This window comes from Oncorhynchus nerka, linkage group LG14 (assembly GCF_034236695.1).
Source record: "Oncorhynchus nerka isolate Pitt River linkage group LG14, Oner_Uvic_2.0, whole genome shotgun sequence".
Classification (NCBI taxonomy): domain Eukaryota; kingdom Metazoa; phylum Chordata; class Actinopteri; order Salmoniformes; family Salmonidae; genus Oncorhynchus; species Oncorhynchus nerka.
The window spans coordinates 31,582,240-31,607,399 of record NC_088409.1 but is presented as its reverse complement, the minus strand read 5'-3'; the positions used below and the strand labels follow the sequence as shown (position 1 = coordinate 31,607,399).

Sequence of the window (25,160 nt, the reverse complement as noted above, 5' to 3'; positions counted from 1 at the left end):
ACAAACAGACAAACACACAGGTGTACTGCACAGGGTAGAATTCATCCTCACTTATGCTCACTCACTTAAGTGTCATATCGGACTGGGTTAAATATATACATACTGAAGTAATCATTTACACCAATTAACCGTGCATGGACCATGAGGTATCCCACCACACCGCTCTACAGCTGACCAAATACAGCTGCCAATCAGGGTGTCACCATAGCAACAGACTAGCCCACTCCCTGTCTCCAAGGAACAGGAATGAAATGGGGTGGGGAGTGTAAGGCTAACAGCTGAACCCACCGTCCCTTCTCCCTCCCTGGCGATCCCTCTTATACCCTGTTAGGGTAACAGGAGCAGTGGTGCCACCAAACCAAAGTTGGACACAGGGCAAAAGGCGGGGGGGGGAGGGGCAAGCTAGGGAATGATGGAAGGAAGGGATAGAGTGGAGGTAAAGAGGCAGGTCTATATGCTCCCATTCAGGCAACGACAGTGTGGAAGCCTGGCTGGTACACTGACACACTAACAACACGCATTAACACACTCACCGCCACAACACGGGCAAGGAGGACCACCGTCATCTCTCCACTGCCCGGTCAGGATCTCATACAGGCACAGGTAACAGGCAGGTAACCCAGTACCGTTAGAGCTCCCTCTGTGAATGGTAAGATCACCTTGAACTTTGAAGAGAGCAACTCATTCACAATGCTGCCAACAAGTTACTTCAGTGAACAACAGTAAATAGAACACTTTCCCTCATGCTGACGACAGCCAGACTACTTTCCTGACTGATCTTGTCCATTGTCAGTGGTCACAAGAGAAGGCACCACTGTCTATAGAAAGTTCCAAAAGCTAAATCTTCTTCTAGAAATGTCTCTGAGCTGACCTCGTGCAGGGCGAGGGAGAGTGGCAGGGGAAGCTAAGCCCATGCCCTCTTGGTGCCGACTGTGACTGGGCCAGGTCAGGTCACTGAGGACACTCATTCTCCTCTCTCCCTCCATCTCTCCCGGCATGGCCGGCACTGAGGGACAGGCACAGCTGAGACACAGATACTGCGCACTCTGACACTGCGCTTTTCAGGCCCAGACTGTGAGGGGGGGGGGGGTGAGAGCAAGACTGGCTGCTTGCACATCATGAATATGACATTCCATCTGTCAAGTTCTATGTCATAACGTACCTGTGTGTCCCTCCACATGACATCTCTAGATGTCCAGAATCTCAGTATGTCCCTCAGTGTAAAGGCTCTGGACCCTCACTGTACTGACCCTGACCATTAGCTACTTCTCAAAGGTCAAATGTCACACTCTTGCTTCCACATGCCGGGCAACAATCCAATCAGGACACAGCGGTAATGTCCGCTTCCAGCCTGCACTGCCGACATGATTGGTGCATCAGATCATTGTCATGACATGACTGGATTGTACATCTGGTCATTGTCAATCACTGGAATGAAAATACAACCACCTTGGCTTCGGATACAATCCAACAGGATGAAGACAGGTACTTTCCTCCGGCCTAACATCATATGACCGAACACAGTAGTTTGATAAAGGAGGAAGTTCTGGGCATTCACTGGAAGTGTGAGCCATCCTATGGAGTGGAGTCCAGGTCAGGAAAAACTCCTTGTCCTCCTGGTAACAATCTCCACCTGCCAATGCCCAGACACCAGCTAAACCTCCTCATATCACTGGCCTGCTCATAGCGCCGGCCGGCGGGCAGCAACAGAGTGCTTTATTTATTTGAGAGCAGCTCAAATCATTCTCCTCTACCCCAGCACCTCGGCTATGCCCCCAATGAACTTCAGACAGTCAGCCCCCCAAAGCTGAGTCAGACTGAAAGCAATAAATAACACCCATCTGGGTCGACCTCTCATCAAATAGTGACACTGGTAAATTGAGCGCTCACACAGTCCATACAAATATAACTAAATCCTCTCCCAAATGCAATGGGAGAAGAGGGCCGACGACAGCCCTGATACAGGACGATTTGTGGCCGTGGTACTTTCTGGGCTCTGGCTCGACAACTTCTACTACAGAGAGAGCTAATACGGATGAGGATGTGCTTAGTACCGCGCGTTTGATGTATTTTTTTATTATGTTTCTCTTCCTGTTGGTCAATCCAAATGCCCATCTTGTCAGCAACGACTGAAGCTAATCTGCTGCCTGAAACCCCTGATGGCACACAGGGTGGCACAACAGTAGGTATCAAACACACACACACAATGTCATGGAAGCTTTCCCATGCCTCTTGGGTCAGGTGGCCATGTTTGTTATTATTTCCAAAAACTTCACGACCTACAGCCACTCACCTACACCACTCCCCCTTTCCCAATAAGTTTCAACTGTGAGCCAAAGGACCTTAGGTTCTCACCCCCCTTTGAGAAGGGCATGTTCACATCTTAGGACTAGAGGTCGACCGATTATGATTTTTCAACACCGATACCGATTATTGGAGGACCAAAAAAGCCGATACCGATTAATCGGCTGATTTTTGTATATTTTTTATTTGTAATAATGACAACTACAACAATACTGAATTAACACTTATTTTAACTTAATATAAAACATAAATAAAATCAATTTAGCCTCAAATAAATAATGAAACATGTTCAATTCGGTTTAAATAATGCAAAAACAAAGTGCTTGGAGAAGAAAGTAATATGTGCCATGTAAAAAAGCTAATTTCATATACCTTTGACTATTGGATGTTCTTATAGGCACTATAGTATTGCCAGTGTAACAGTATAGCTTCCGTCCCCCTCCTCGCCCCTACCTGGGCTCAAACCAGGAACACATCGACAACAGCCACACTCGAAGCATTGTTACCATTGCTCCACAAAAGCCGCGGCCCTTGCAGCGCAAGGGGAATAACTACTCCAAATCTAAAAGCGAGTGACGTTTGAAACAGTATTAGCGCACACCCAGCTAACTAGCTAGCCATTTCACATTGGTTAGACCAGCCATTAGGCGGATAGGCTTGAAGTCATAAACAGCGCTGTGCTTGCGAAGAGCTGCTGGCAAAACACACGAAAGTGCTGTTTGAATGAATGATTACGGGCCTGCTGCTGCTCAGTCAGACTGCTCTATCAAATCAGACTTAATTATAACTTAATAACACACAGAAATACGAGCCTTTGGTCTGGTTTATAAGCGCGGTAATCAACTCTGCCGCACGAGCATGCTTTTGCGGCACAGTCGACAGCGCGCCAGACCTCGGACTAGAAGGTCGAGGGCTCGAGACCTGCTCCTTGCCAGTTTCATTATCCGGAAACTATCATTTCGAAAACAAAACGTTTATTATTTCAGTGAAATACGGAACCGTTCGGTATTTTATCTAACGGGTGGCATCCCTAAGTCTAAATATTCTTGTTACATTGCACAACCTTCAATGTATGTCATAACTACGTAACATTCTGGCAAATTAGTTCGCAATAAGCCAGGCAGCCCAAACTGTTGCATATACCCTGACTCTGCGTGCAATGAACGCAAGAAAAATGACAACTTCACCTGTTTAATATTGCCTGCTAAACTGGATTAGTAGTTATAACTAGTGATTATGATTGATTGTTTTTTATATGTTTAATGCTAGCTAGCAATTTACCTTGGCTTCTACTGCGTTTGCGTAACAGGCAGGCTACTCGTGGAGTGCAATGGTTAGAGCGTTGGACTAGTTAACTGTGCGGTTGCAAGATTGGAACCCCTGAGCTGACAAGGTGAAAATCTGTTGTTCTGCCCCTGAACAAGGCAGTTAACCCACAGTTCCCAGGCAGTCATTGAAAATAAGAATGTGTTCTTAACTGACTTACCTAGTTAAATAAAAGGTATATAAAAATATTTTTATTTATTTTAAATAATCGGAAATCAGCACCCAAAAATGTCGATTTCCCGATTGTTATGAAAACTTGAAATCGGCCCTAATTTAATCGGCCATTCAGATTAAATCGGTCGACCTCTACTTAGGACGGCTGCAGGTTCTCCTCAGCTCTGGACTAAGTCATTAGACTGACCAGCTCTAATCGATCTCAGAGTGATCAAGCTCCTTTGGTGGGCAGCCTGGGCATGTCAGCTCCTGATTCTTCAGGTGGAGGAAGCAGAGAGGGAGGTCACAACTCACCACTGAGGTGTGAACTTACATACAGCCTCACAAACTGCCTATTTTACTTATGAAAGAACAAGAGAAAGACAGAGAGAGAAGGATAGAGTCAGAGAAGCAGGGGAGAGTTTGCTTGCTAAATGTTTTATGTGCTTTCCGTGATGGAAGTGGCTGTGTCAGCGTGGATACTGTGAGTTATGCGCAGCAGGGGGGGGTTGTCTGCCAGAAGATGTTGGATGGCTGGACCACCGCTTGGTCACGCAGATAGATGCAGGCTACAAGCACACGTAGCTCTGCTTCTGCTGCACAATAAATGTTTTCCTTTCAAACTTGTGTCATCAAAGGGGGTGTTGGGGAGGGAGGTTGAGAGGAGGTCGAAGGGGTGGTAAACTAACACAATGTATAACTTAAAATTAAACCAAATTGTTTGCACTCATGACTATTGGTTTCAATTACATTTTCAGCCAGCTTAAAAGCAAATACTTAATCAATTTATTGTACCAAATCAACCTGCAAGGTTGCTAGCCAACTAGCCTGCTAACATTAGCCCTACCAGACTGCTAATGTTACCTTAGCACTACGAGTCAGCCAGTTGCAATTAATAACAACTAGCTTATAGCTACATTAAAGTAAACCAAAGTTTTAGAAATACATAACGCCATCTAACCAGTTATCAAAGAATGTTAGCTATATGCAGTTGTCTTAGCCAGCAAGCTAACTAGACAGCTAATGTTAGAGAACATGCCCAAAAAGTTGACAAAACAAAAAGGAGAACAGACAAGCCCACTGCACGAAGGCACTAGAGCCTGCCGTGTCCATGGCCGTACGTGCCCCATCTACTTCTTATTCACGTCACACTTCCTGTGATTGGTGGATTGTAGGTCACCACCGCCAACACATGGTCTGGAATTTAATTACATGCTAGCATGGCTAGTGGCTAACATTAGCCAGCTTAAGATGGCTACTGAGCAAGCATACAAACTCAATAGCAAAGCATATATCCTCCAAATGACTGAAAAATAGTGCATTGTGAAACTTTAGAAGTTATCCAGGAATAAGGTAATAAATATGTAATAACCCAAATACATAACTATGTTTGTACTTGTAAGTTGACCACACGGTGTTACATTGGTGAGTAAAAACTCATGCTTCCTACCCGTTAACGTTTTCGAAACCCCACCACAACACAAACCACCTCAACCCTCCCCACCTCAACCCTCCTCACCACAAACACTTAGCCTACGTACTCGCCTCGCTAACAATCTCTAGTCCACACATCCCTATTGCTTAATCACCACAGTCTAAAAGTTACAGCCACAGAAAAGGACAAACTTACTTTCCCCCTTAGCTAGTCTGAGGGAGATGGAGGGGTGAAGCCTGAAGGGCTATTTTGACAGACTTGGGAGTGTTGCAGAGAGGTTCCCCCTAACCCTGTATACCAGCGCCTCCCAGCTAAGCTACAACAACAAGGATACTCAATCCAGACTGATTTATTGGACAGTGCATTTGTTTACTTCCACATGAATCACATTCCACAGAGTGGGACAACCTCAAGGGACAGCAGTTTATAGAGCACCACTCCACCACCACATCCTCTACACCAGAGGAGGCTGGTGGGAGGAGCTATAGGAGGACAGGCTCATTGTAACAGGCACCTGCCACTAACTGTAACCACACCAAACACAACACAGTCCAACAGGCAATACTGTCTGGGGATCTTGTTTAAAACACAGCAATCAAGAGCATTGATTGCATCACTTCAGTCACATTCTGGAGGGGGGAATGAATGATAACTTCAGTATCTTGTTTACTGGAAAGTCAGATGGATAAACATAACTCGACCACAATAAGCAAGGGGACGAGACGTTTCTCACCTTTAGACCATAAATTAGTGCAGGAAACAAACTAGATGAAGGGAGGGAAAGGAGCAAAGGCCAGCGGTGGGGACATGGTGTTTGTGTGACTGCTTCAGATACCGCTGCTTTCAGTCTCACAGTCCAAACTCCACTAACGGAGGGCCTAACCTGAGATTTGTTTTCTTTCCCCAGCTCTGATATGGCCCTTGTCTTCGTTGTGTGTTTTTCTACTTTTGGAAAAGAAGCTCCCACCATGCCTTTACCTTTGGCCTTAAGACTTAATTATTATCACATCTTCAACATTTCAAGACAGAAAATAAATGAACCAGACAGAAAGTCACTCTTTCTCAAGCATGTTACATTTCTCTCAGGCATCTTTCAGACAGTTAAATCAAATGTTATTTGTCACATGCTTCGTAAACAACAGGTGTAGACTAACAGTGAAATGCTTACCCAGTTACTCAAGTCAGTAACCTACACACGGCCGGTCAGCCTGCACCACACTGTGAGGACGGAAATAGGCAGCAGAGAAAGAGAGTTGGATACTCAGATAAAAATAACTTAAATTAAAAGGGGGAAATAGCTGAAACGTCACCCAGATCCGTGGGCATAAAGACTGCACTTTCTATTCCTGTCTCACAGAGTCTGATACCTCTTAAAGTCCAGAGAGGAGCTTTGAGTTACAATTGACAACTACAGCCATGTGTTGATTTACAATTAGCCTGCTAAATTGCTGTTACTAGGAAGTGATAATTGCAGCATTGAAAAGTTATGCACTCAGCTGTAAACTTGGACTCGAAGTGTCACCATCTCCCTACCCCCTTCCAATATAGATAGCAATATTAGGAGTGAGCCCGAGGTCTGGCCAATGAGAAATACTTATGGTTGAGGGGAACCGGGGCGGGGCGACTAGATAACTTTCCAACTGCCAAAACGTTCTGGCCACCAACTTAGGTAATCACCAAGTCAAGTTATTTCAGTGCATGATCATTTTTGTTTCTGATCAAGCAGAAGCCTTGTTTAATATCTACTAGACTGCTACCAACCATGCTATGACAGACAACAGTAGGTGAGCTAAGTTTCAACGTAACCCCCAGACACCGTGCCCACTTCAGTGGTGGCTCACTGTGTCATGAGAGGGAGTCTCTCAGCAGGGGGATGGGACGACAGGCCAGCGAGGGACACAGACAGCCCTTTCCTGAGCCAAGCTGCAATCCAATTTAAGGCTTATGGGGAGAACCTACATTAAACTACTGTACACTAAGCAGTCTACAAGGTGAATCCCGTCAGCTATTCAACAAGTGTCCTCCTCGTGCTTCACTTTTCAACCCAACTTTTCCCCTGGCCTCTCAGCCACATGCCGATAACTCGCTTAAGTTTTATGGGAAACTCCTGAGACAAATGGCACCATGGAAAGCTGTGACCTTAAAATAAGTGGTACAATGTCAAGCATCAAGGGCACAGCCATGAACAAAGTGCATGACTGACTAACTGACCAATGGCGGTGTCAGAGGTGGCTCCCTGCTACCATGCAGGACCAGCTGGTCAGACTCGGATCAGTGGGGGTGGTGGCTGGTGTGGTCGTCCTCGTAGAAGCTTTAGATTGCTTGCTTGCTTGAAAACTTTCTTAAAAATGGGCCAATTAAGTAATTTACATCTAAAGAGCATTAAGTGGATAGATAAATGATTGACGGATAATTGAATTCCCTTCTTGAGCCAATGCCGGAACTGGGCAAGAATGGGAAACCCCTATACAAATAAATAATCAAATGAAAGGATAAACCAATAAACTCCAAACTCAGGATTCATTCATGCCTTCATCTACCCCCATCCCCAACACTCCCTCCACTTCCATCTTTATTCTTCCGTCCATTGAATCGGCATCACCATCTCCACAAGCTGCTTCCTGTACTAAACACAGACCTGGCTATTCACTGCCTGAATGTCACCACACTAAGGTATCTTTGTCATTAATAAAATAGGCTACATCCTCTGTAATAACACAACAATAAGCCTGGTGTTCAAAAGTAGTTCAAACCCCTGCACCTGTAGGTCCATGTTTAGCTTTTGATTGGCCTGTATTGATCCAGCAGGTCCAGACAGTGAGAATCTATCTACAACAGTCAGATACTGTGAAACGTGACAGAACATAAGATGTGCAATTCCCCAGGGGCAGGGATTCCGTGAAGCATTTGACTTATACAGCAACAACATAATCTGTCATGATACTCATAAAATAAACTGAATTTCCCAAATGTCAAATATTATGTAACCCTATGGAACTTAAAGGGAATCTCCACAACAGAGGTGATAGAAACGTAATCTAAGAATTAAAAATATGCTTCAGACCCCAAGAAAAGGATAGGTGGAGAAGGGCCCCATCACAGGCTTTGAGGTTTAACACTCAGATCAATAAAGTTGTTTTGCAACCACACACACGGACTGTGGAACTCCCAGCTTCGCTAGGATTTCCCAGCTGCCGGGCTGTCATGGTAAAACACGCTCTAGTGTGAACCACACGACTCGTACAAGTAGAGCACAGCTGTGCAGAACATAAAAGGCATGTGTCCATCCATGGAAACACTGGGACCAAAAGATCAATGGACTGCAGTAGTAAAGCCTGGGCAACAGTAACCTTGAAAGGGAATGAATTTATTCCCACAATTGTTTGAACAAGTGGCTGGAGACAATTGTGGGAAAGGAGAAGGGGAGAGGGGGTTGGCAGGGGTCTCCTATGTGGAACTCCTCTAGGTGGGGCTTGCTTGAGTTTTTGTGATGAGTATTCCTGGGAATCCCAGGCCCTACTAAAATAAACCTAAAACAACTTAAAATGATAGAGCATAAAAGTTTAACACAGCTATTGTTGAAGTAGTGGTTTTGTCCAACCCGAGGTCCAAAATGAAGTCAGAACAATATGAACAGGTTGAGTCTGTAATTACATCATTGTTATGCCAGTGACAAAACATTACAATATCTGTATTAGTTCCATTCTACTTGGTTAAAACACGTGTACGCTATTCCACCGAAGTGCTCTACAACAATGATGAAAACTGTACTTGATGCATCCATGAGAACAGTAGTAGGACACCGACCAATGGAGCTCTGCAGCTTCAAGTTTAATCCTCCGACTCTTATGGAAATAATGGATAGGTCTTTCCCCCATTCTCTCGCCCTCCTCTCATTACGTCATCACTATAATGCTTGGTTCTTTTTTGTTTTTTACAGTTACGATGGCACGCAGTTTTGTGATTGTTCATGACTTTTGGAGGATAAGCGCCACAGTGTAATCCACACCACAGATTGTAGAAACTATGCATGAACAACGCACAAGTCAAAACTGTGCATAAACAACGCACAAGTCAAAGAGACCAAATTGCTTCAGCTCACAACACTGAACATTTACACGCATTGAACCAACCAAGAGAAACCAGGATGTTGTGCCATAGGCAGACACTTCTTGATTCAACTCATACTATGATGAACATCGGTCTTATCAGTTTGTGTCATTCAGGATGAACGTGTAAGGATACACAATACTCATATCTCAACTAAGAGCATTGAGGATATCACATGCTACAAAAGTTTCATGACAACATCCCACAGAGGTGGGGAACCTTTTGGAAGAGAGGGGGTCTCACAGAGAACTACACAGGTGAAGCAATAGTGACATACTTTACTACTTATAATTCCACACTCATCATTCAAGTATGACAAATAACTATTTTTGCTTAGATTGATCCACTAAAAGTTTACAACACATGTGATTAGTGAGAGCGAGAGTGTGAGTGAGTGTTTATGTGCATCTGTATGTTCAAGTAAGAGTGTGTATACTCATTCACAAACCAACAATATTGGTACTAACTTTTTGTCGGTTTCCGGAGAAGGTGTGACTGAGTTGGTAAGTAGCGACTTTGCTCTGGGTTGTTGATCCAGGAGTCGGTCGGCAGATTTGCGACCATTCTGTTAGAAGGCTGTGGCTTCTCCTCCACTGACGAAGTGATCACCATCGGAAACTCTTGTGTGTTGGGCCGCTGTATCCCAGAAATCAAGTCAAAGTTTATAATTTGGGGATTCCAAAATTACTTTGGAAAACTATGAGGATGCATCAAGTGTAGAGTGAAGGGGTAATCCTCGGCTCAGAAATCTTCAGAAATCTCTGCAATTGAGCAATATACATCCAACGACAATATAACTCAAGTTTGAACCGGAAAGGCAGGTATATATATATATATATAGGGTTTCACACAAAAATATTTCTTTGTCAACAATTCAACCCTGAAGTGGTGGAGACATTAGGAACCAACGAAACTAAAAAGGCACCATTAACTTGTTTCCCAAAAAGTTCCACGTCGTCTTTCCTCTGTATTCTTTATTACAATGTTTCTCTAAGGCAATGAACTGGGTTTCAGGCAACAATACTTATTTCTGACGTAAAAATATAATATAATTATTTAAACTACATATTCTTATATAATTCATAGCTATTTCTTATTTAATATATATATATTATATATATATATAACATATATATATTATATATAAAAATATGCTTCTCTGTGTATATGGGGAAGAAAATATTTGGTTACTCAAGTTTGCTTCTTATAAGTGCGGAGTTTCATGCATTGTTCCTTGTTGAATTTATTTTTTAATTCCAGTCAAAGAAGATAGAAGATACAGTCAGATAGTAGACAAGGGTGAGATGTATATCTGGGAGCTTGACTGAGACGGGACCCCCACTCGGATTTCCAGTTTTGATAATTCAGCAGCTGACAATGGAACCAGAGCTAAAGCTGGAAGTGTTGTTGGGCTGAGGGTGGGGGTCTCAATTTCCAACTACCACCATTTACCCCATCACTCTCCCTAAAAATAGCCTTTGCCTCTTAGATTCTGTGTAAGTATCCTATTGTGAACTAATCACTCAAAAAATAAGCAGGTGAAAGCAATCCAAAAACATCTGTGCTGTTTTCTTTCCCAGACTTCAACCTGGTGGTTTAATCCAGTGACACAACAGGTACAGTTCAGAGATAAATCATCCACAGTAAAAGCTTTTTGTCTTTGTCTCCTCCACCAGATGCACAAACATGAAAATCTACCCTTCTCCCTTGAACGGAACTAGCGAAGTCCACAGTTAACTGGTGCCCTTTAAGCCTGCCAGGTCGAGAGGTGGGAGGAGAGGGACACGGAACTAAAAACACGAGTGACAACAACCTTTAGCTTGTGAAAAATGTTATCGTGTGCAGGAAGAAGAAATAAACATGAGCATGCAAAAAGAAATACGGCAAAGCAAAGTGTTCATGTGCAAGTAAGTGTATTCCAAGGCACAACAAAAGTAAAACCGTTTTCAGTGTCAGTTTCTTGCGCTCTATTCCAAAGTCTCTGATCTAGGTAGAGTCAATGCGCCTCTCTTGATAATAAAAAAAGAGAAGTGAATCTTCAATTTTTGATTTGCTTTGATGTGCCAGAGACGCGTCCACATACGCAGCAAAAATGTATCCTTCTCTCTCGCCAGTTCACTTGGGTGGCAAAGGCTGTTTGTTAACTACAGAATGTCAAATACTTGAATATAATGTTTTACATATTCAATAAATCCGGTCCGCACTCTCCCATATATATATTTTTATTTCAAATTGATGTATTTCGTCTGACAAGACATTTGCGACAGTACAATTTTCCGGTTTTGGAGTCTCTTCGTCAGTTTTGATACAAAAACTGTAGCGATTGCTCAACAAAAAATAGTGGGTTTCCGGAAGTGAGTCGTGATCCCCACGAAAGTAAAATAAAAACGTGCATTTAAAACAAAACCCAATACTCCGTAGTTCCAAATGAACAAAAGCAATATACTTTTCAACACTGTCACCTCCCTCTCACACCGTCTTCTACGCAGTCGTTCGCTGCCAGTCAGTTCGGAGCTTCCGTATGTGTCTCGATGCTCTCTCCTCACGCTACTGTTGCCTTTGATACCTCCAGGTCAAACAATGAACTATATTTTCATTCAATCCTCTGATTTATCTCGCAGGATATTCACCTCCTAGGTGGTGTTCTTCCCGGGTAGCATTAACTCATATTCGCCCCTCTCCCGTTATTACTCCCTGTGCTGGCTACCCTTTCTGGACCGCTCCGGATCCACACCCTGCGATGCGGATTGTTCCAACAGCTATTCGAGCGCAGGGGGGCTGTGGAGATACAATCCGATAGCAGCTGGGTTGACGCAGCTCCACGCACATTAATGTTTAAAACGTTCAAATTAGCAGGGCTACCTAGTCACAGTACAGCAAGGAGACATTACGGATAGTTTTATTTCTCTGTTGATGTGAAATTACACGCGGGGTACTTGAAATATTGTAACACACACAACTACATGATGGCAACCCTGAGACTTTTCGCATACCCCCTTTTCGAGAGTAGTTGCGCCACAAAGTTGCTCCTCTCCATTTATAGTAACAGGCAGATATATATACATTACATATATATACATACACACACACACACATATATACACATATATACTGTACATACACACACACATACATACATACGACAAGGACTACATTGATGGGGCGAACTAGGTGCACGTGCCCAAATAAAAGCCCTTACCACTATTCACACAATATCTGAAAATGACAACCGCAACAATATTCCTTAACGAGATACTAGTATACATGCTGTGGGAAAAATCTGTCAACTCGTCTCAGTCTATAACAAAAGTTCGAGTCCGATGGCGCATAAGGAAAATATGCAAGTGAGTTATATCTAACTAATAACTAAGGTATTGGATAAAGTCAAACAAGTTACATTAGAACCAGTAATGTAATCAGTAAAGCAAGCATTTTGTGACACTATATTTGAGTCAACTTGAAGCTGTAGCCTATTTATGACTATATCTTTCAGAAATGTATTACAAGTCATGATAATGACAAAAGTTGCTTCCTGTTCCTCAGGTTTATTCAGAAAATAATTACTAAGACAGCTATTTGTTTGCTGTCCTTCACCATGTCTATTTATACAAGCTTCATTTAGTTCTACCAGTCCTTGAGAATGATTTCACAATTTTCTGTGCTAAAGCACGCACACTGGCAAAACCCTTCCCCTTCTCTTATTGCTTTCCACCGCCACTACTCTCCGCTTTCCCTGACGCGCCTTCCTCGATCGTGAGCTCAACACTCCTCACCCCCAGTGTGCGCGTTCGCAGGCTCTGTTGCTATCCGACGCCGCGGCAGCTCGAGCGTGATTGGTCAGACGACGTCCCTTCAGCTGCTTGAATTGGTCAAATTGGATATGTGGGCGGAGATAGAAAATGAGGCTGCCCTGTCCCCTTGCCTCCCCGTCGTCGCCAAATGCATCGCGGAGGCAGAAAGACGTGGCCGCGGAAACAGTTAAAGACCTCAGGTAGACAGATAAGGGAAGGGGGAAAGACCACTAGAAATGCGACCAAAGGGGTAGCTCATGAAGTCATGCAAAAAAGATCGATATAGAAAAGTTCAAACAATACTTTAAACTTTAATACTTTAAATAGCATGCATAACTTGATAGAGCACAAAAACACAGAAAACGAGAGGACATCTTCCAGGTGACCGTTCACATCTAGTTAAAATATTATGTCCAGTAAATTAAAAACAAAACTTGCCTGCAAGTCACACAAACTAGGCTAACGTAAGCAAAACAGGCAATTACAGGATCCAGTATATCTGAAAACACTGACAATGTGATCAAACTGAGTTACTTTTTTGGGAATATTAACAAAATATACTTTGTTTCTTCTTCAGATCAAATACAGGGGGAAAACTATTTTACACCCTTATGACACCAATAAATGGCAATGGGGTAAATTATTATCTATATGACATAAGATGACTTCAAAAATATATATGTATCTCAATCCACTAAAACACAAAGGGCAGGTTAAGTAATGTTGTGATAATTTAGCCTTGGTATTTTGAAAGCTCTGAAAATAATTCCCTGTGACATGTGGAACCGAAACAACATTGTCTGTTCTCAAGAAGATTGAATGTTGTGAATCCCTGCGTGTTCATGTTGGGTATTAGTTTCCATATTCTCCCCCAAAAGAACAGCAACTGAAGAGATGGGAGGGGGATGTACAAAATGAGGTTAACCATGCCGTCATTCATCCACCACGGTAGCCAGTGAATGTGCGTGTTCCCCCTTCAGAAAAACTTTAACTTCACTTCACTGCAGACAGCTACTGTCGTCATGCAAGGATTGGGATAGATTTCAGCACACAATTTAATCAAACTGCGAGCTGGAGATATTTGCAATAGCTATGCAGCACTGTGTCACTTCCATAAGAGAGCACTGTTGATGCAAAAACTAAACCCCAATTACAGGTTATAGGTTAGCAGTGTTACTGAGGTGGTATGTGACATGGGAAGGGGGATGTGGGTGCTCACACCCAAAATAAATGTACAATTTGCATGCAGGACAAGAACTTTAGAATGACTTTTGCAATAGCACCCGGGGTAGCTCTGCTGTTGCACACTGTGTATGCATTTGCTATGTTCTGGTAAAACAGGCAATTTAAAAGTAGCAGGGTATTGCTATATTTCTCAATTATGAATGTCCTCTAGACCACAAATTAGGATGTAAACTGTCACCAACAACAATGATTCAATGTTCTGAACATAACAACAACCTGTGTTACCAGAAACATACACATGAGAAAATTAAACAATACATTTAATATCTAATAGAATAAATAACAATTATTTCCCCAAATGTATGTGTAAACTGCTTACAACTTAATTCCAAAATGCCAGGGACTTTGACCGTCTTTAATCGGATCTGGAGACTGACACCACAGCCTCTCTCCATCTTGGATCTGGAGACTGACACCACAGCCTCTCTCCATCTTGGATCTGGAGACTGACACCACAGCCTCTCTCCATCTTGGATCTGGAGACACCACAGCCTCTCCATCTTTGTTCCAAAATATGACACACCAAATATGAATAGCAACATCATAACGTTATACTAAACTTGGTTGAGCAATTAGCCAGCAAATTCAGTCCCTCTTTTCCCTTAGCCCCGAACAGAGGCACAGCATGGCACATACAGTCCAAACCGAACTGGTGCAGTCTCCTTGTGTCATAACACTATTTTGATTGTATACGCACAAATGTATAGATAAATGTGTACGTGTATTATGTGAGCTGACTCTCCAAAGGGAGTGTGACTCGGTTCCAATAAATCACGTTTGCAAAGCTCCCAGACACCCGAGATTAAAAACGCAAGGCGAAGACTCCGGGACTCACGTGCCTTGCAGCAAAATTCCACCCGGCAACTACACACTGTACCATGGTAACAGCCCTGCCATTGGTCCCGGGTGCGTTTTGGAATGACCAATGGGAGGGCCGGCAGCGGGTGATGCGTGTTGCTAGGTAAACATGATGCAGTGGGAAGATACGGTAGTCGAACTCTACAGAAGAAGCTAGTGAGCGCCAGAGGAACGGAGGGGTAACACAGCAGCGAATTACAATTACACTGCGGGGAGGTTGCCGGGGTTGCGTTTCAGCTCAGCTAAAGCCTGGGAATATGTTTTATAAGGTGTGTGTCTATACTGTTGAACTAACTGTCATTTAATTTCTGCGATAAGTAGACCCAGAGACAAGCACTGATTTCACCCATCTTAATCATCACTCATTCCCACCCAGCGCAGGGATGATGGAATCTTTACCAACAACGAATCACATGCTTCTCTGCTGTATTTTCAACCCCCATATCTACAGGCAGAATATCCAAATATATATCATAGCTCTCATTGCCGACCAGTGAAATCCTGACAACTAAATAAGGTTACATGGCTCCTTGTGACGCCAAGGTCTCTACATTTTTAAAATAGGCACTAACCTTTTTACTACCCTTTGACATCCCATGCCAGTCCCTTTGGAATGGAATATAATACAATTAGCCAATAATACTATTCACTTTGTAAAACATAGAAAATTATGCAATAGAAAGTGATGTCAGATGCTTGATTTATTAAAGTTATCTGGAACTTGCAGTATGTTACATCAAGCTGCAACTGTTAAAAGTAACACACTGACAAGAAACTGATATTTGAATCTAACTTTGACTTGAGTGAAACAATGTAAAACAAAATATACATCTATGCCTCATCCTGTTACAACATGCCCCTCTGATCATCACAACAGCTTAAGGACCTCAGGGAGGAATGGGAAATGTGGCAGAATTCCTGGTCATGCCTAGAAGTGATCCAGCTTTTGTGAAATTAACATCAGAGTTGACTTTTCGTAGCATGTTAGGAGAATTAGGTTAAGGTTAGGAAAAGGTTTAGGGCTAGCTAAAATGCAAAAAAAGTATACTTTTGACATTAATTTGACAAAAGCTGGATCCCTTCTAGCCATGACCCATAATTCCACCCGGCAACTACAGGCGTTTACAAAACAGGCGCAAGGCATGTCATAGGTGATGAGCATGAGCATGTGTTATGTTTCCCAGTGGGCTATATAGTGTACAGGAAAGGTTGGAGTTACATGTGACAAAAATGGCCTAATGTTGCTACTGCCACTAGAGTTCTGCCAAGAAGCGCAAGAGCAGGCAGAGTCAAGTTGAACACTGAAAGAAGTTTGAGGCGCTTCGTCCATAAATAGGACCCGGGAGGTCCCTGCAAGGACAGGTGTAGGAGTGTAGCAAAGGGGAGGCAAATACTCGGGCCGTGCCGGGAATCCTGGACAAACAGATTGTTCAATCTAGATAATATTAGTGTCATAAAGTTATGACATTTCTTTTATAGCAGGGGTAAATTTAAAAAATGTTTGCTTCCTTGCGAGTAACCATGCAGATTTACAAATGAAATTCAACAAAGAATTTCATAAAGTCCCACAATCTCTTATGTTATGTTTTTGTTATGTGATGCTTAGAAATGATAACTGTTGAATAGAAAAGAGGAAATAACTTTTTTGTATGATCACATAAAAAAAGGATAATCTTTCAAGTCAAACATCTCCTTCAATGTCTGCTAATGACACCTAGAGGTCTCCATTCTCCTGTATGAAACCGCTGAACATAACGGAGGTATAAATGTGTTCTGCTTAGTTACCATCATTTCCATTTCAATTCTAATAAATTCAGGAAGCAGTCTACAACAAATTATCATTTTCATCACAATTTAATTCATTAATGATACTGCTCTATAATTTTCCAATATTTTAATTCCCAAATTTATTTTGGCTCCCTATTTATATATATATATATATTTTTTTTTTTTTTTTCTCCCAGAAACTTGTAACCTGTTCTCAAGCAGGTGCAGGTCCACCCTCATTTGTGTGCATTACTGTGTCTGTATTACTGTGTCTGTATTAAAGGGGGAGGGATAATGGTACAGAGAAATGGCTTACACGGCATCACTATGCACGTGTCTTTGCGCTTATGCCTGACCCTTTTCTGGAGAGAGACAGAGAATCCCCACCCTTAATCCCTGATGAGGCTCCCCATCCCCCCCTGCTCGACCTTTCACCTGAAAATGACAAGACAGACAGACCAGACAGGACAGACCACAAAACTGTGTCCCACAGAGACCCAAAAGCATTAGACAGGATCCTCATCCATTGTACATAACACAATGTTGTCTTGGCATGCATGTAGACATTTCCAATGTTGCACTATGTCATGGTTTACAATGCCAGGATTAAGGGTTATTTTTTCTTAAGGGGTCAGGGAGAGTTTATGTTGAGATCAGGTTTCTGTTTGGGATATACCCATAAGAGGCAATGGCACAGTTCTAGTTGTGACAGTCTGTCTGTGTGCAAAACAATACCCTCCTGCTCTTCCATTTAAATGAACAGCATACATTTCAGATACAAGTAAAGGCAGAAAATAACAAAATATTTTTTAATCAACTGATGGTAGTAAGAGGAATTGGAACTGAGGCTTTGTGACGGCTGACTTTAGGACCAGGATAAACATCCAGAGAAGTAGATTAACAGGTGTGATGCAGGCCAAACATTGTTACATTTGAGGAGGGTCTGGTGGTCCCTCCTTTGCTGCCCCCAGTGGCCAACCATAGTTATTACAACAAACCACTGGCTGGGCACTGCCAGAGGAAGAGTGATGTCTTTTCTGACTAGCACCAAGCAACTGCACTGTGTTCTAGGGGAGAAACTCACTCCAGTGCAAAGTGCAATTAAATACTACATGGATGTGGCTAGGATCACATCACACAATGCTTTTTTAAATGTAGGTCAACATTTTCTAGATTCCGTGTCAAGTATAGAGAAACTCCTTTTTACCATCAGCTCCTGCTTCAACATGAACTCCTAAAATAGCTGCAGTTTATACTGTCAGGATGGATTTGGAGAGGGATAGGCAGGCAGACACATTTCACAGTCACCATTAACATGATTAGAAATGGCTCCGGCAGTATGACTTGCCAAAAGACAAACCCATTACAAAATCTATTGGAAAACAGAACACATAGCACCACAGCCAGGACTAGACCTTGTACTGACTAGCTAACTGAAATAGCATCACAACAATAATTTGCAGATTTTCTGGAAACAGGCTGAAGTTATTTGTAGCCTACAGTTTGGAGAGTCAAATCTACCTGCTCTCCATCCTAGATGCATTACAATATATATGCATAATGATGAAGAAACAGTGACATAACATTGACTGAAATTAATAAATTGTAGCCTAAGTACCGGTCGGTTGTAGACACCGACTCAATTCTTATAGGGGAGTGAGGACATTATATATTGTAGTCTGTGGTCTCCTAAAACCCGCAGCTGAACACCACACGGTTAGCTGTTATCAATGAACAGCAGTGGCAGTTTTCTTTATATAAATCTAAACATCTGCCTTAAAGAGATACTGAGAGATTCTGGCATTTATCTGGAGTCCTAAAATGCTTGACTCTGTGTGCAGTATGAAGGAAGTTTCGCAAGCCAATGCTAACTAGCGTTAGCACAATTACCTTAAGTCTACAGGTACGGTAGCATTGCTACAAAATAAAGTACAGTAAGGAAGAACAGACAGACAAGGACAGCTGCAGCGACTTTTCAAATGTCGAAACAGAGACATAAAAATAACAAGACACTCAATTTGCCATCCAGGAAGCAACCGATCCAGTTTAAAGCTGCAATATATAACTTTTTGGGCGACCTGACAAAATTGACATAGAAATTGTGCTTGTTTAATTATTTGTTCCTTTACTTTTTTTTTTTTTTACTTATCAATTTTAAATTTTTCTTCTTAACTTATTAAAGCATTGCTGGTCAAGGGCTTGTAAGTAAGCATTTCACTGTAAGGTCTACCTACACCTGTTGTATTCGGCGAATGTGACAAATAACATTAGATTTTTTTATGTGAGTTATAGATCTGTCACTCATTGAAAGCAAGTCTAAGAAGCAGTAGATCTGTTCTATGTGGGCTATTTCTATGCTTACCGTTTTTAAGTTGAGTTTTTGCGTCTTTTACTTTTGGTTTTGTGCACCAGCTTCAAACAGCTGAAAATACAATATTTTAGTTTTTTTTTTAAATGTATTTCACAGCGGTTTAGATGGTACAATGATTCTCTACACTTGTTTGGGTCACAAACTGAAATTAGGCAAACTATTAGAATTTTAGCGACCAGGAAATAGCAGAGCGATTTCTGCATATTGCACCTTTAAACTGATGACAAAAATGCACTGGAGGACCTCCGCCCTCCAATCACCCCAAGGTCTCAAATGTGGTGGTCTTTTCCTCACATAAGCCCAACACTCTGCAGCAGTATTTCATTAGAGTCTTCCTCTCATGTCCAGTGTTTCACACCAGGCACATCTGAGTATTGAATAATGTTTCATTAACTTCAGGTACACGGGTTAACAGGCCACTGTGGGTTAATTGACATGGATCTGTCACAGATGTGGCCTCTTCCTGCAGAGGGAGGGCTTGTGGAGGATGTAATCAAATACAAATCCAATCAATACTACTTATCACATTCGTTGGGTAATAATTGCTACACTTGGAAGGATCCAGCCAGTCCAGCACTGCATCGGCACTAGGATACAAGGTTGCCCTGTAACTGACACAGCACCGGACATAGGACTACTTACACAGACAAAATGGGTAAAGATGGATCACGGTTTATAAATAGCTGCACAATTTAATTCCAACTGACACCTTAGGAGTAAAGGAAAGTCCCCAAGAGAAAATCTGACTGTAATTTAAAGGATCATGCTTGACAGTCCGTCGATAACAAGGACCGCGTTACTCGTGTGGTTTGCCTCACAAAAGCATGTTTGGCTCTGCGTTATGAGTTAAGATTGATGTCATCAAGTTTATCTGAAGAGTTCTGACTTCAGTGACTCGGGTAACAGTGGTGAAAAAACTTTGCGAAATGTGTTACAGCACAAAGAGCACCGGAGTTGAAAAACCTAAAAACAGAAGGTAGCTGATGTTGGCTTAAGGGTAAAACAGGCTTTTATTAGGGGAACCTGCACCTACCATTCATTCTATTAAAATCCAGTGGTAGAGTTGTAGCCTGCAAAGTACCTAAAATAACAATTTCCCATCTACTTTTAAAGTCCCCTCCCAGTCTTCACTGTAAAATATATATATTCCTCCCGCTCTTGGTCGCTGTTCCTTTCCTATTCACCCTATATTGCACATATGATGTGATTAAGCTTCGGTTAAGCCAGCCATAATCTCTAGAAGCTCTGGCTACTTAATTCTTGCTGTGCCAGTTTAGAGCTGGCATGGTGGCTGGCAAAGGGTATGTGCAGGCATGCAGGCACACAGACAGTCACTTTGGCTGTCATTGTTGAAGCTGGGAACAGTCTCACACTCCCACAGAGACAACAGGGCCTTTCACTTACAAGCATACACACACACACAAACACACGTATGTGAGCACAAATGGCCTGTCCATGGGAGTACACGGTCTGCAGCACAAGCAAAGGTGTAGAAGGGCAAGATGTCAAAAGGGACAAAAGACGTAAATATTCACAATCATTAACACAGATGGATAGCCATTGCCTAGAGTCTACTGGGCAGACAGACAAGCTAGCTAATTTATTTATTTGAATGACACGTTTAATCCAAAGCCACTTACAATTTGTGGAACCCATTTCTTTAGTAGGGGTTTATCTCTAGGGCAATCCGGGTAAAGTGCTGGGTGTTACCTTGGGGCAGACGAACCAGAGGGGGCACATCCACCACCCCCTTTCCCCACCCATCACGCCACGCACCTGGAAATTCCAAAACACTGCTTCCTGACACTCCCGCATATCTCTACCTCTTAGGGCCCTGCTCCAATAGTTGGACAATATTTCCTCATTCCTAGAGGTAATCACAGATCTGTGTGTGATTGGATAAGAGAGAGCTTTGACCACTCCATACCATCTCAGATCTGTGTTTACTTCAAGGAAGGGATTAAGGAATGGTGCTCTTTGTCCGTAGTCCAACTGGGTCTGAGTGGTCTGGCTGATCTACTGGTCACTCCTGTGTCCAAACAAGGGGTCTTTGTGGCAGGTGAGTGGGCTGGGCACCTCAGACTGGTGGCACGTTTTGGACCCTGCCACTGTTTGCCAGTGTCATATGGATGCATTCGGGTATGTGGATACATGGAGGTGTGTGCAGGGGGTGGACATATGTCAAGGTGGGTTGGCATGTGTCTGCTTGTCATGGGCTCAGCGCATGCATGGATATGGGCTCAGTATGCTCAAGGGTAATGTGGCCCCTCAGGTGTCTGAACATCTTTATGGTATGGATAATTGTTTGTGTGGGTGGATCTCTATGGCGGTGTTCACACATCAAGCCCAATTCTGATATTTTTTTCACAAATTGGTCTTTCGACCAATCTAATCAGCTCTGAAAAAGAGCTGAGGTGAAAAGATTTGATGTGATTGGTCAAAAGACAATTAGTGGAAAAAATATAATAATTGGTCTGCCTGTATAAATGCAGCCTAAGTGTTTGAAGGGACGCAATTATGAATATGTGACTTGGTCTCTACTCTCTACCCTAGTGTTGCACGAACAGTATACGAAACTTCTGTATATTGAAACGCTTTGCCCTCAGAACAGCCTCAACTCAAACGGGGCATGGACTCCACAAAAGTGTCAAAAGCCTTCCGCAGGTTTGCTGGCCCATGTGGACTCCAATGCTTCCCACAGTTGTGCTTCAAGTTGGCTGGATGTTGTTTGGGTGGTGGACCATTGTTGATACACATAGCAAACTGTTGAATGTGAAAAACCCATCAGGGTTGCAGTTCTTGACACAAACAGGTTCACCTGACACCATACCTCATTCAAAGGCACTTACATATTTTGTCCTGCTCATTCACCCTCTGAATGGCACTAAAAAGCCCACTCTCAAGTCCTAAACATCCTTCTTTAACCCGTCTCCTCCCCTTCATCTACACTGACTGAAGTAGATTTAACAAGTGACGTCAATAAGAGATCATAGCTTCCAGCTGAATTCACATGGTCAGTTTGTCATGGAAAGAGCAGGTGTCCTTAATGTTTTGTACGCTCAGTGTAGAACAGCTTGTTGTGTTGTGGTCATAGATATAATCCACAGAGGGATTTTGGAAGTTCTAACCCTGGCACTTTGTGCGTCGGACTGTGTGCACCCGACTTGAATGGGAACCTCCATCTATGAATGATATTTTTATGGTTGGTTGCAGCTGTCGGTTTGCCTTTCACAAATTTCAAAATACAATTGTGAGAAAAACGTAGGACTACAGTTTGTAAAGAAAATGCCTGCTGCTGAAAAGAGAAGACTAATCTGTCTGTAGAAGCGAACCATTTTTTTCTCAACTTTTGAGCGAGTCGGAGCGAACAGCACTGTTTTTCAAAGTAGCTTACCTTGAGATATTGGCAGGAGTGCATCGGCCATCTCCGGTGAGTAGTCTATGCTTCATCTTCATCATTGGGTGTGTCAGTGTCACTGGAAAGTTTATTTTGTAGCCTAATGAATAATTCAATGCATGCACATACTACTATTGAATATGCATTCACCCGTATTGTGGATAGGCCTAGACTACAGCTTGATTTACCCAGTTTATCAATAGAGATTTACCATTCAAATAAGTGATTACCATTATGTAAAACAATGCAAATGTACTGATATTGAACACACCCAACGATTGAATAAAGCAGTAGCTGAGTTTGTCTGGACAAACTCAGCTACTGCTTTATTCAATCGTTGGGTGTGTTCAATATCAGTGCTATTCTGTGACTTTGGATAATATGCCTTTTTATGCTGTGGTATCGTTTTGGTATTGAGTAATGTGATACTAAACCTGGTATTGAAGTCAAAAACACTACTCTACCCCACATTGATGTTGTCAGATTTATGAATTGTAATTAGTGATGCACCAATATGACATTTGTCCGATACCAATATTTTCCTTGCCAAAAGAAAACCGATACCGATATTTAACATTTTAGCACCCTTTTAAGCATTCTAGTCGCAGTAATAGCTACTGTAAATTGGACAGTGCAGTTATATTAACAAGAATTTAAGCTTTCAGCCGATATGTACTGACATTTGTTGTCGGTCAAGGCGCTGCATGATTTACAACTAGCCCGTTGACGGGACGCCGATCCCTATTAAGCATTCTAGTCCAGTTAAATAGTTACACACACACACGGACACAGCGCTCTCAAGCACTGCATCTCAGTGCAAGAGGCATCACTACAGTCCCTGGTTCGAATCCAGGCTGTATCACATCCAGCCGTGTATGGCATAAAAGTATGGCATAATTATACTCTTTATTAATTTGCATCACTGTCAAAAACATACTTTTATTATGAAGGCAAACCGCAAATTCTACTATTGTGCCTAGCTTCACAACACATAACCTGGTCCGGTCGAGCCTTACTAGCCAGATGAAGCTAGCTGGCTGCTTATAACATTAGTTTTGTGCAACAGGGTTAAGTAGCTGGCTAGCTATGTATTTTCATGAACTGAAGTTCAATTTCAAGAGATGAACAAGTGGCAACATAGCTAATACTTACTCAAAAGGATTCCGAAAATCATTGCTAAGAATAATGAAAATGACTGCAGTTTCTACTGATCATTGGTTTCAGGCTGGTTGTACTGGGGCTAGCTAGGTAACAAGCTAAAGCCAGCTACCCCAGAAGTTCCGGTTGAACAAATGATGCATTATTACCAACACGGTAGTGTAAACACATCAGTCGTGGCCAGTGTTTGCTTGTTTGCAGACTTTTTTGTACAGATTTGACAGTGCTACTGTTTCTTTTTTGACAGAGATATATTTCTAGCTAATAATCATCCGATTCCGATATGTTCACCGATATATCGTGCAGCCCTAATTGTAATAGGGTCGTTCCACAAGCACAAGAAAGAGGGTTTTGACACCCACCATCTCAGATTGTGCTGAAATTGTGTCTGTAATTAGGAAACCGATAAGATTAGCATTCCTGAAACATTTAGTTGAACTATCATTTGATTTGAGAAATTAAGTTTATTGATTTCACCCAAATTGGCCATTTTAATTCATATGATTAATATCTTCAATAAATATAGTACCAACATTTGATTTGGACCATAATATTCCTAATAATGAGTAAGACATGAAGAATCCAATAAAATGAACAAAAGCCACTTGCGGACCCCTCCACACCAACAACCAGTTCTCTACTATTCCAGAACAATCTGTCATGGCTTGCTTTCTTCCAGTGTCATGGCTTGCTGAAATGACATGGAAAAAAGACTTGTCTTTACTGCTATTTTTTTTGTCAAATGTATGCAATGATATACAGTACCAGTCAAAAGTTTGGACACACCTACTCATTCAAGGGTTTTTCTTTCTTTTTACTATTTTCTACATTGTAGAATAATGGTGAAGACATCAGAACCGAAAGGTTGCTAAATCAAATCCCCGAGCTGACAAGGTAAAACAAATATATATATACACACACGTCGTTCTGCCCCTGAACAAGGCAGTTAACCCACTGTTCCATTACAGGTGAAGCTGGTCGAGAGAATGCCAAGAGTGTGCAAAGCTGTCATCAAGGCAAAGGGTGGCTACTTTGAAAAATCTGAATTATATTTTGATTTGTTTAACACTTTTTTGGTTACTACATGATTCCGTATGTGTTATTTCATAGTTCTACAACGTAGAAAATAGTAGAAATTAAGAAAAACCCTTGAATGAATCGGTGTGTCCAAACCTTTGACTGGTACTCTATATGTATTCACTAGATGACTGACAGAGGTTGTTCTGAAGTCACCATCCTCCATAT

At 42.2% G+C, this 25,160-nt stretch overlaps 1 protein-coding gene across 5 annotated transcripts in view; it reads right to left on the bottom strand.

Annotated features, from left to right (window-relative positions):
• LOC115102532 (dual specificity tyrosine-phosphorylation-regulated kinase 1B-like) overlaps positions 1-25,160 on the bottom strand; it is a 99,726-nt gene that overhangs the window by 44,681 nt on the left and 29,885 nt on the right. For 3 of the 5 annotated variants that reach the window (XM_065027987.1, XM_065027989.1, XM_065027990.1), the window contains exon 1: positions 9,796-12,081. The exons of 1 other annotated variant lie outside the window; for it this stretch is intronic. In XM_065027987.1, the coding sequence (XP_064884059.1) occupies positions 9,796-9,940 (145 nt within the window). In that variant the 5' untranslated portion in view covers positions 9,941-12,081. Of the gene's footprint in view, positions 1-9,795; positions 12,082-25,160 lie in introns of those variants that run through there. One more of the 5 variants, XM_065027991.1, reaches the window with a different exon arrangement.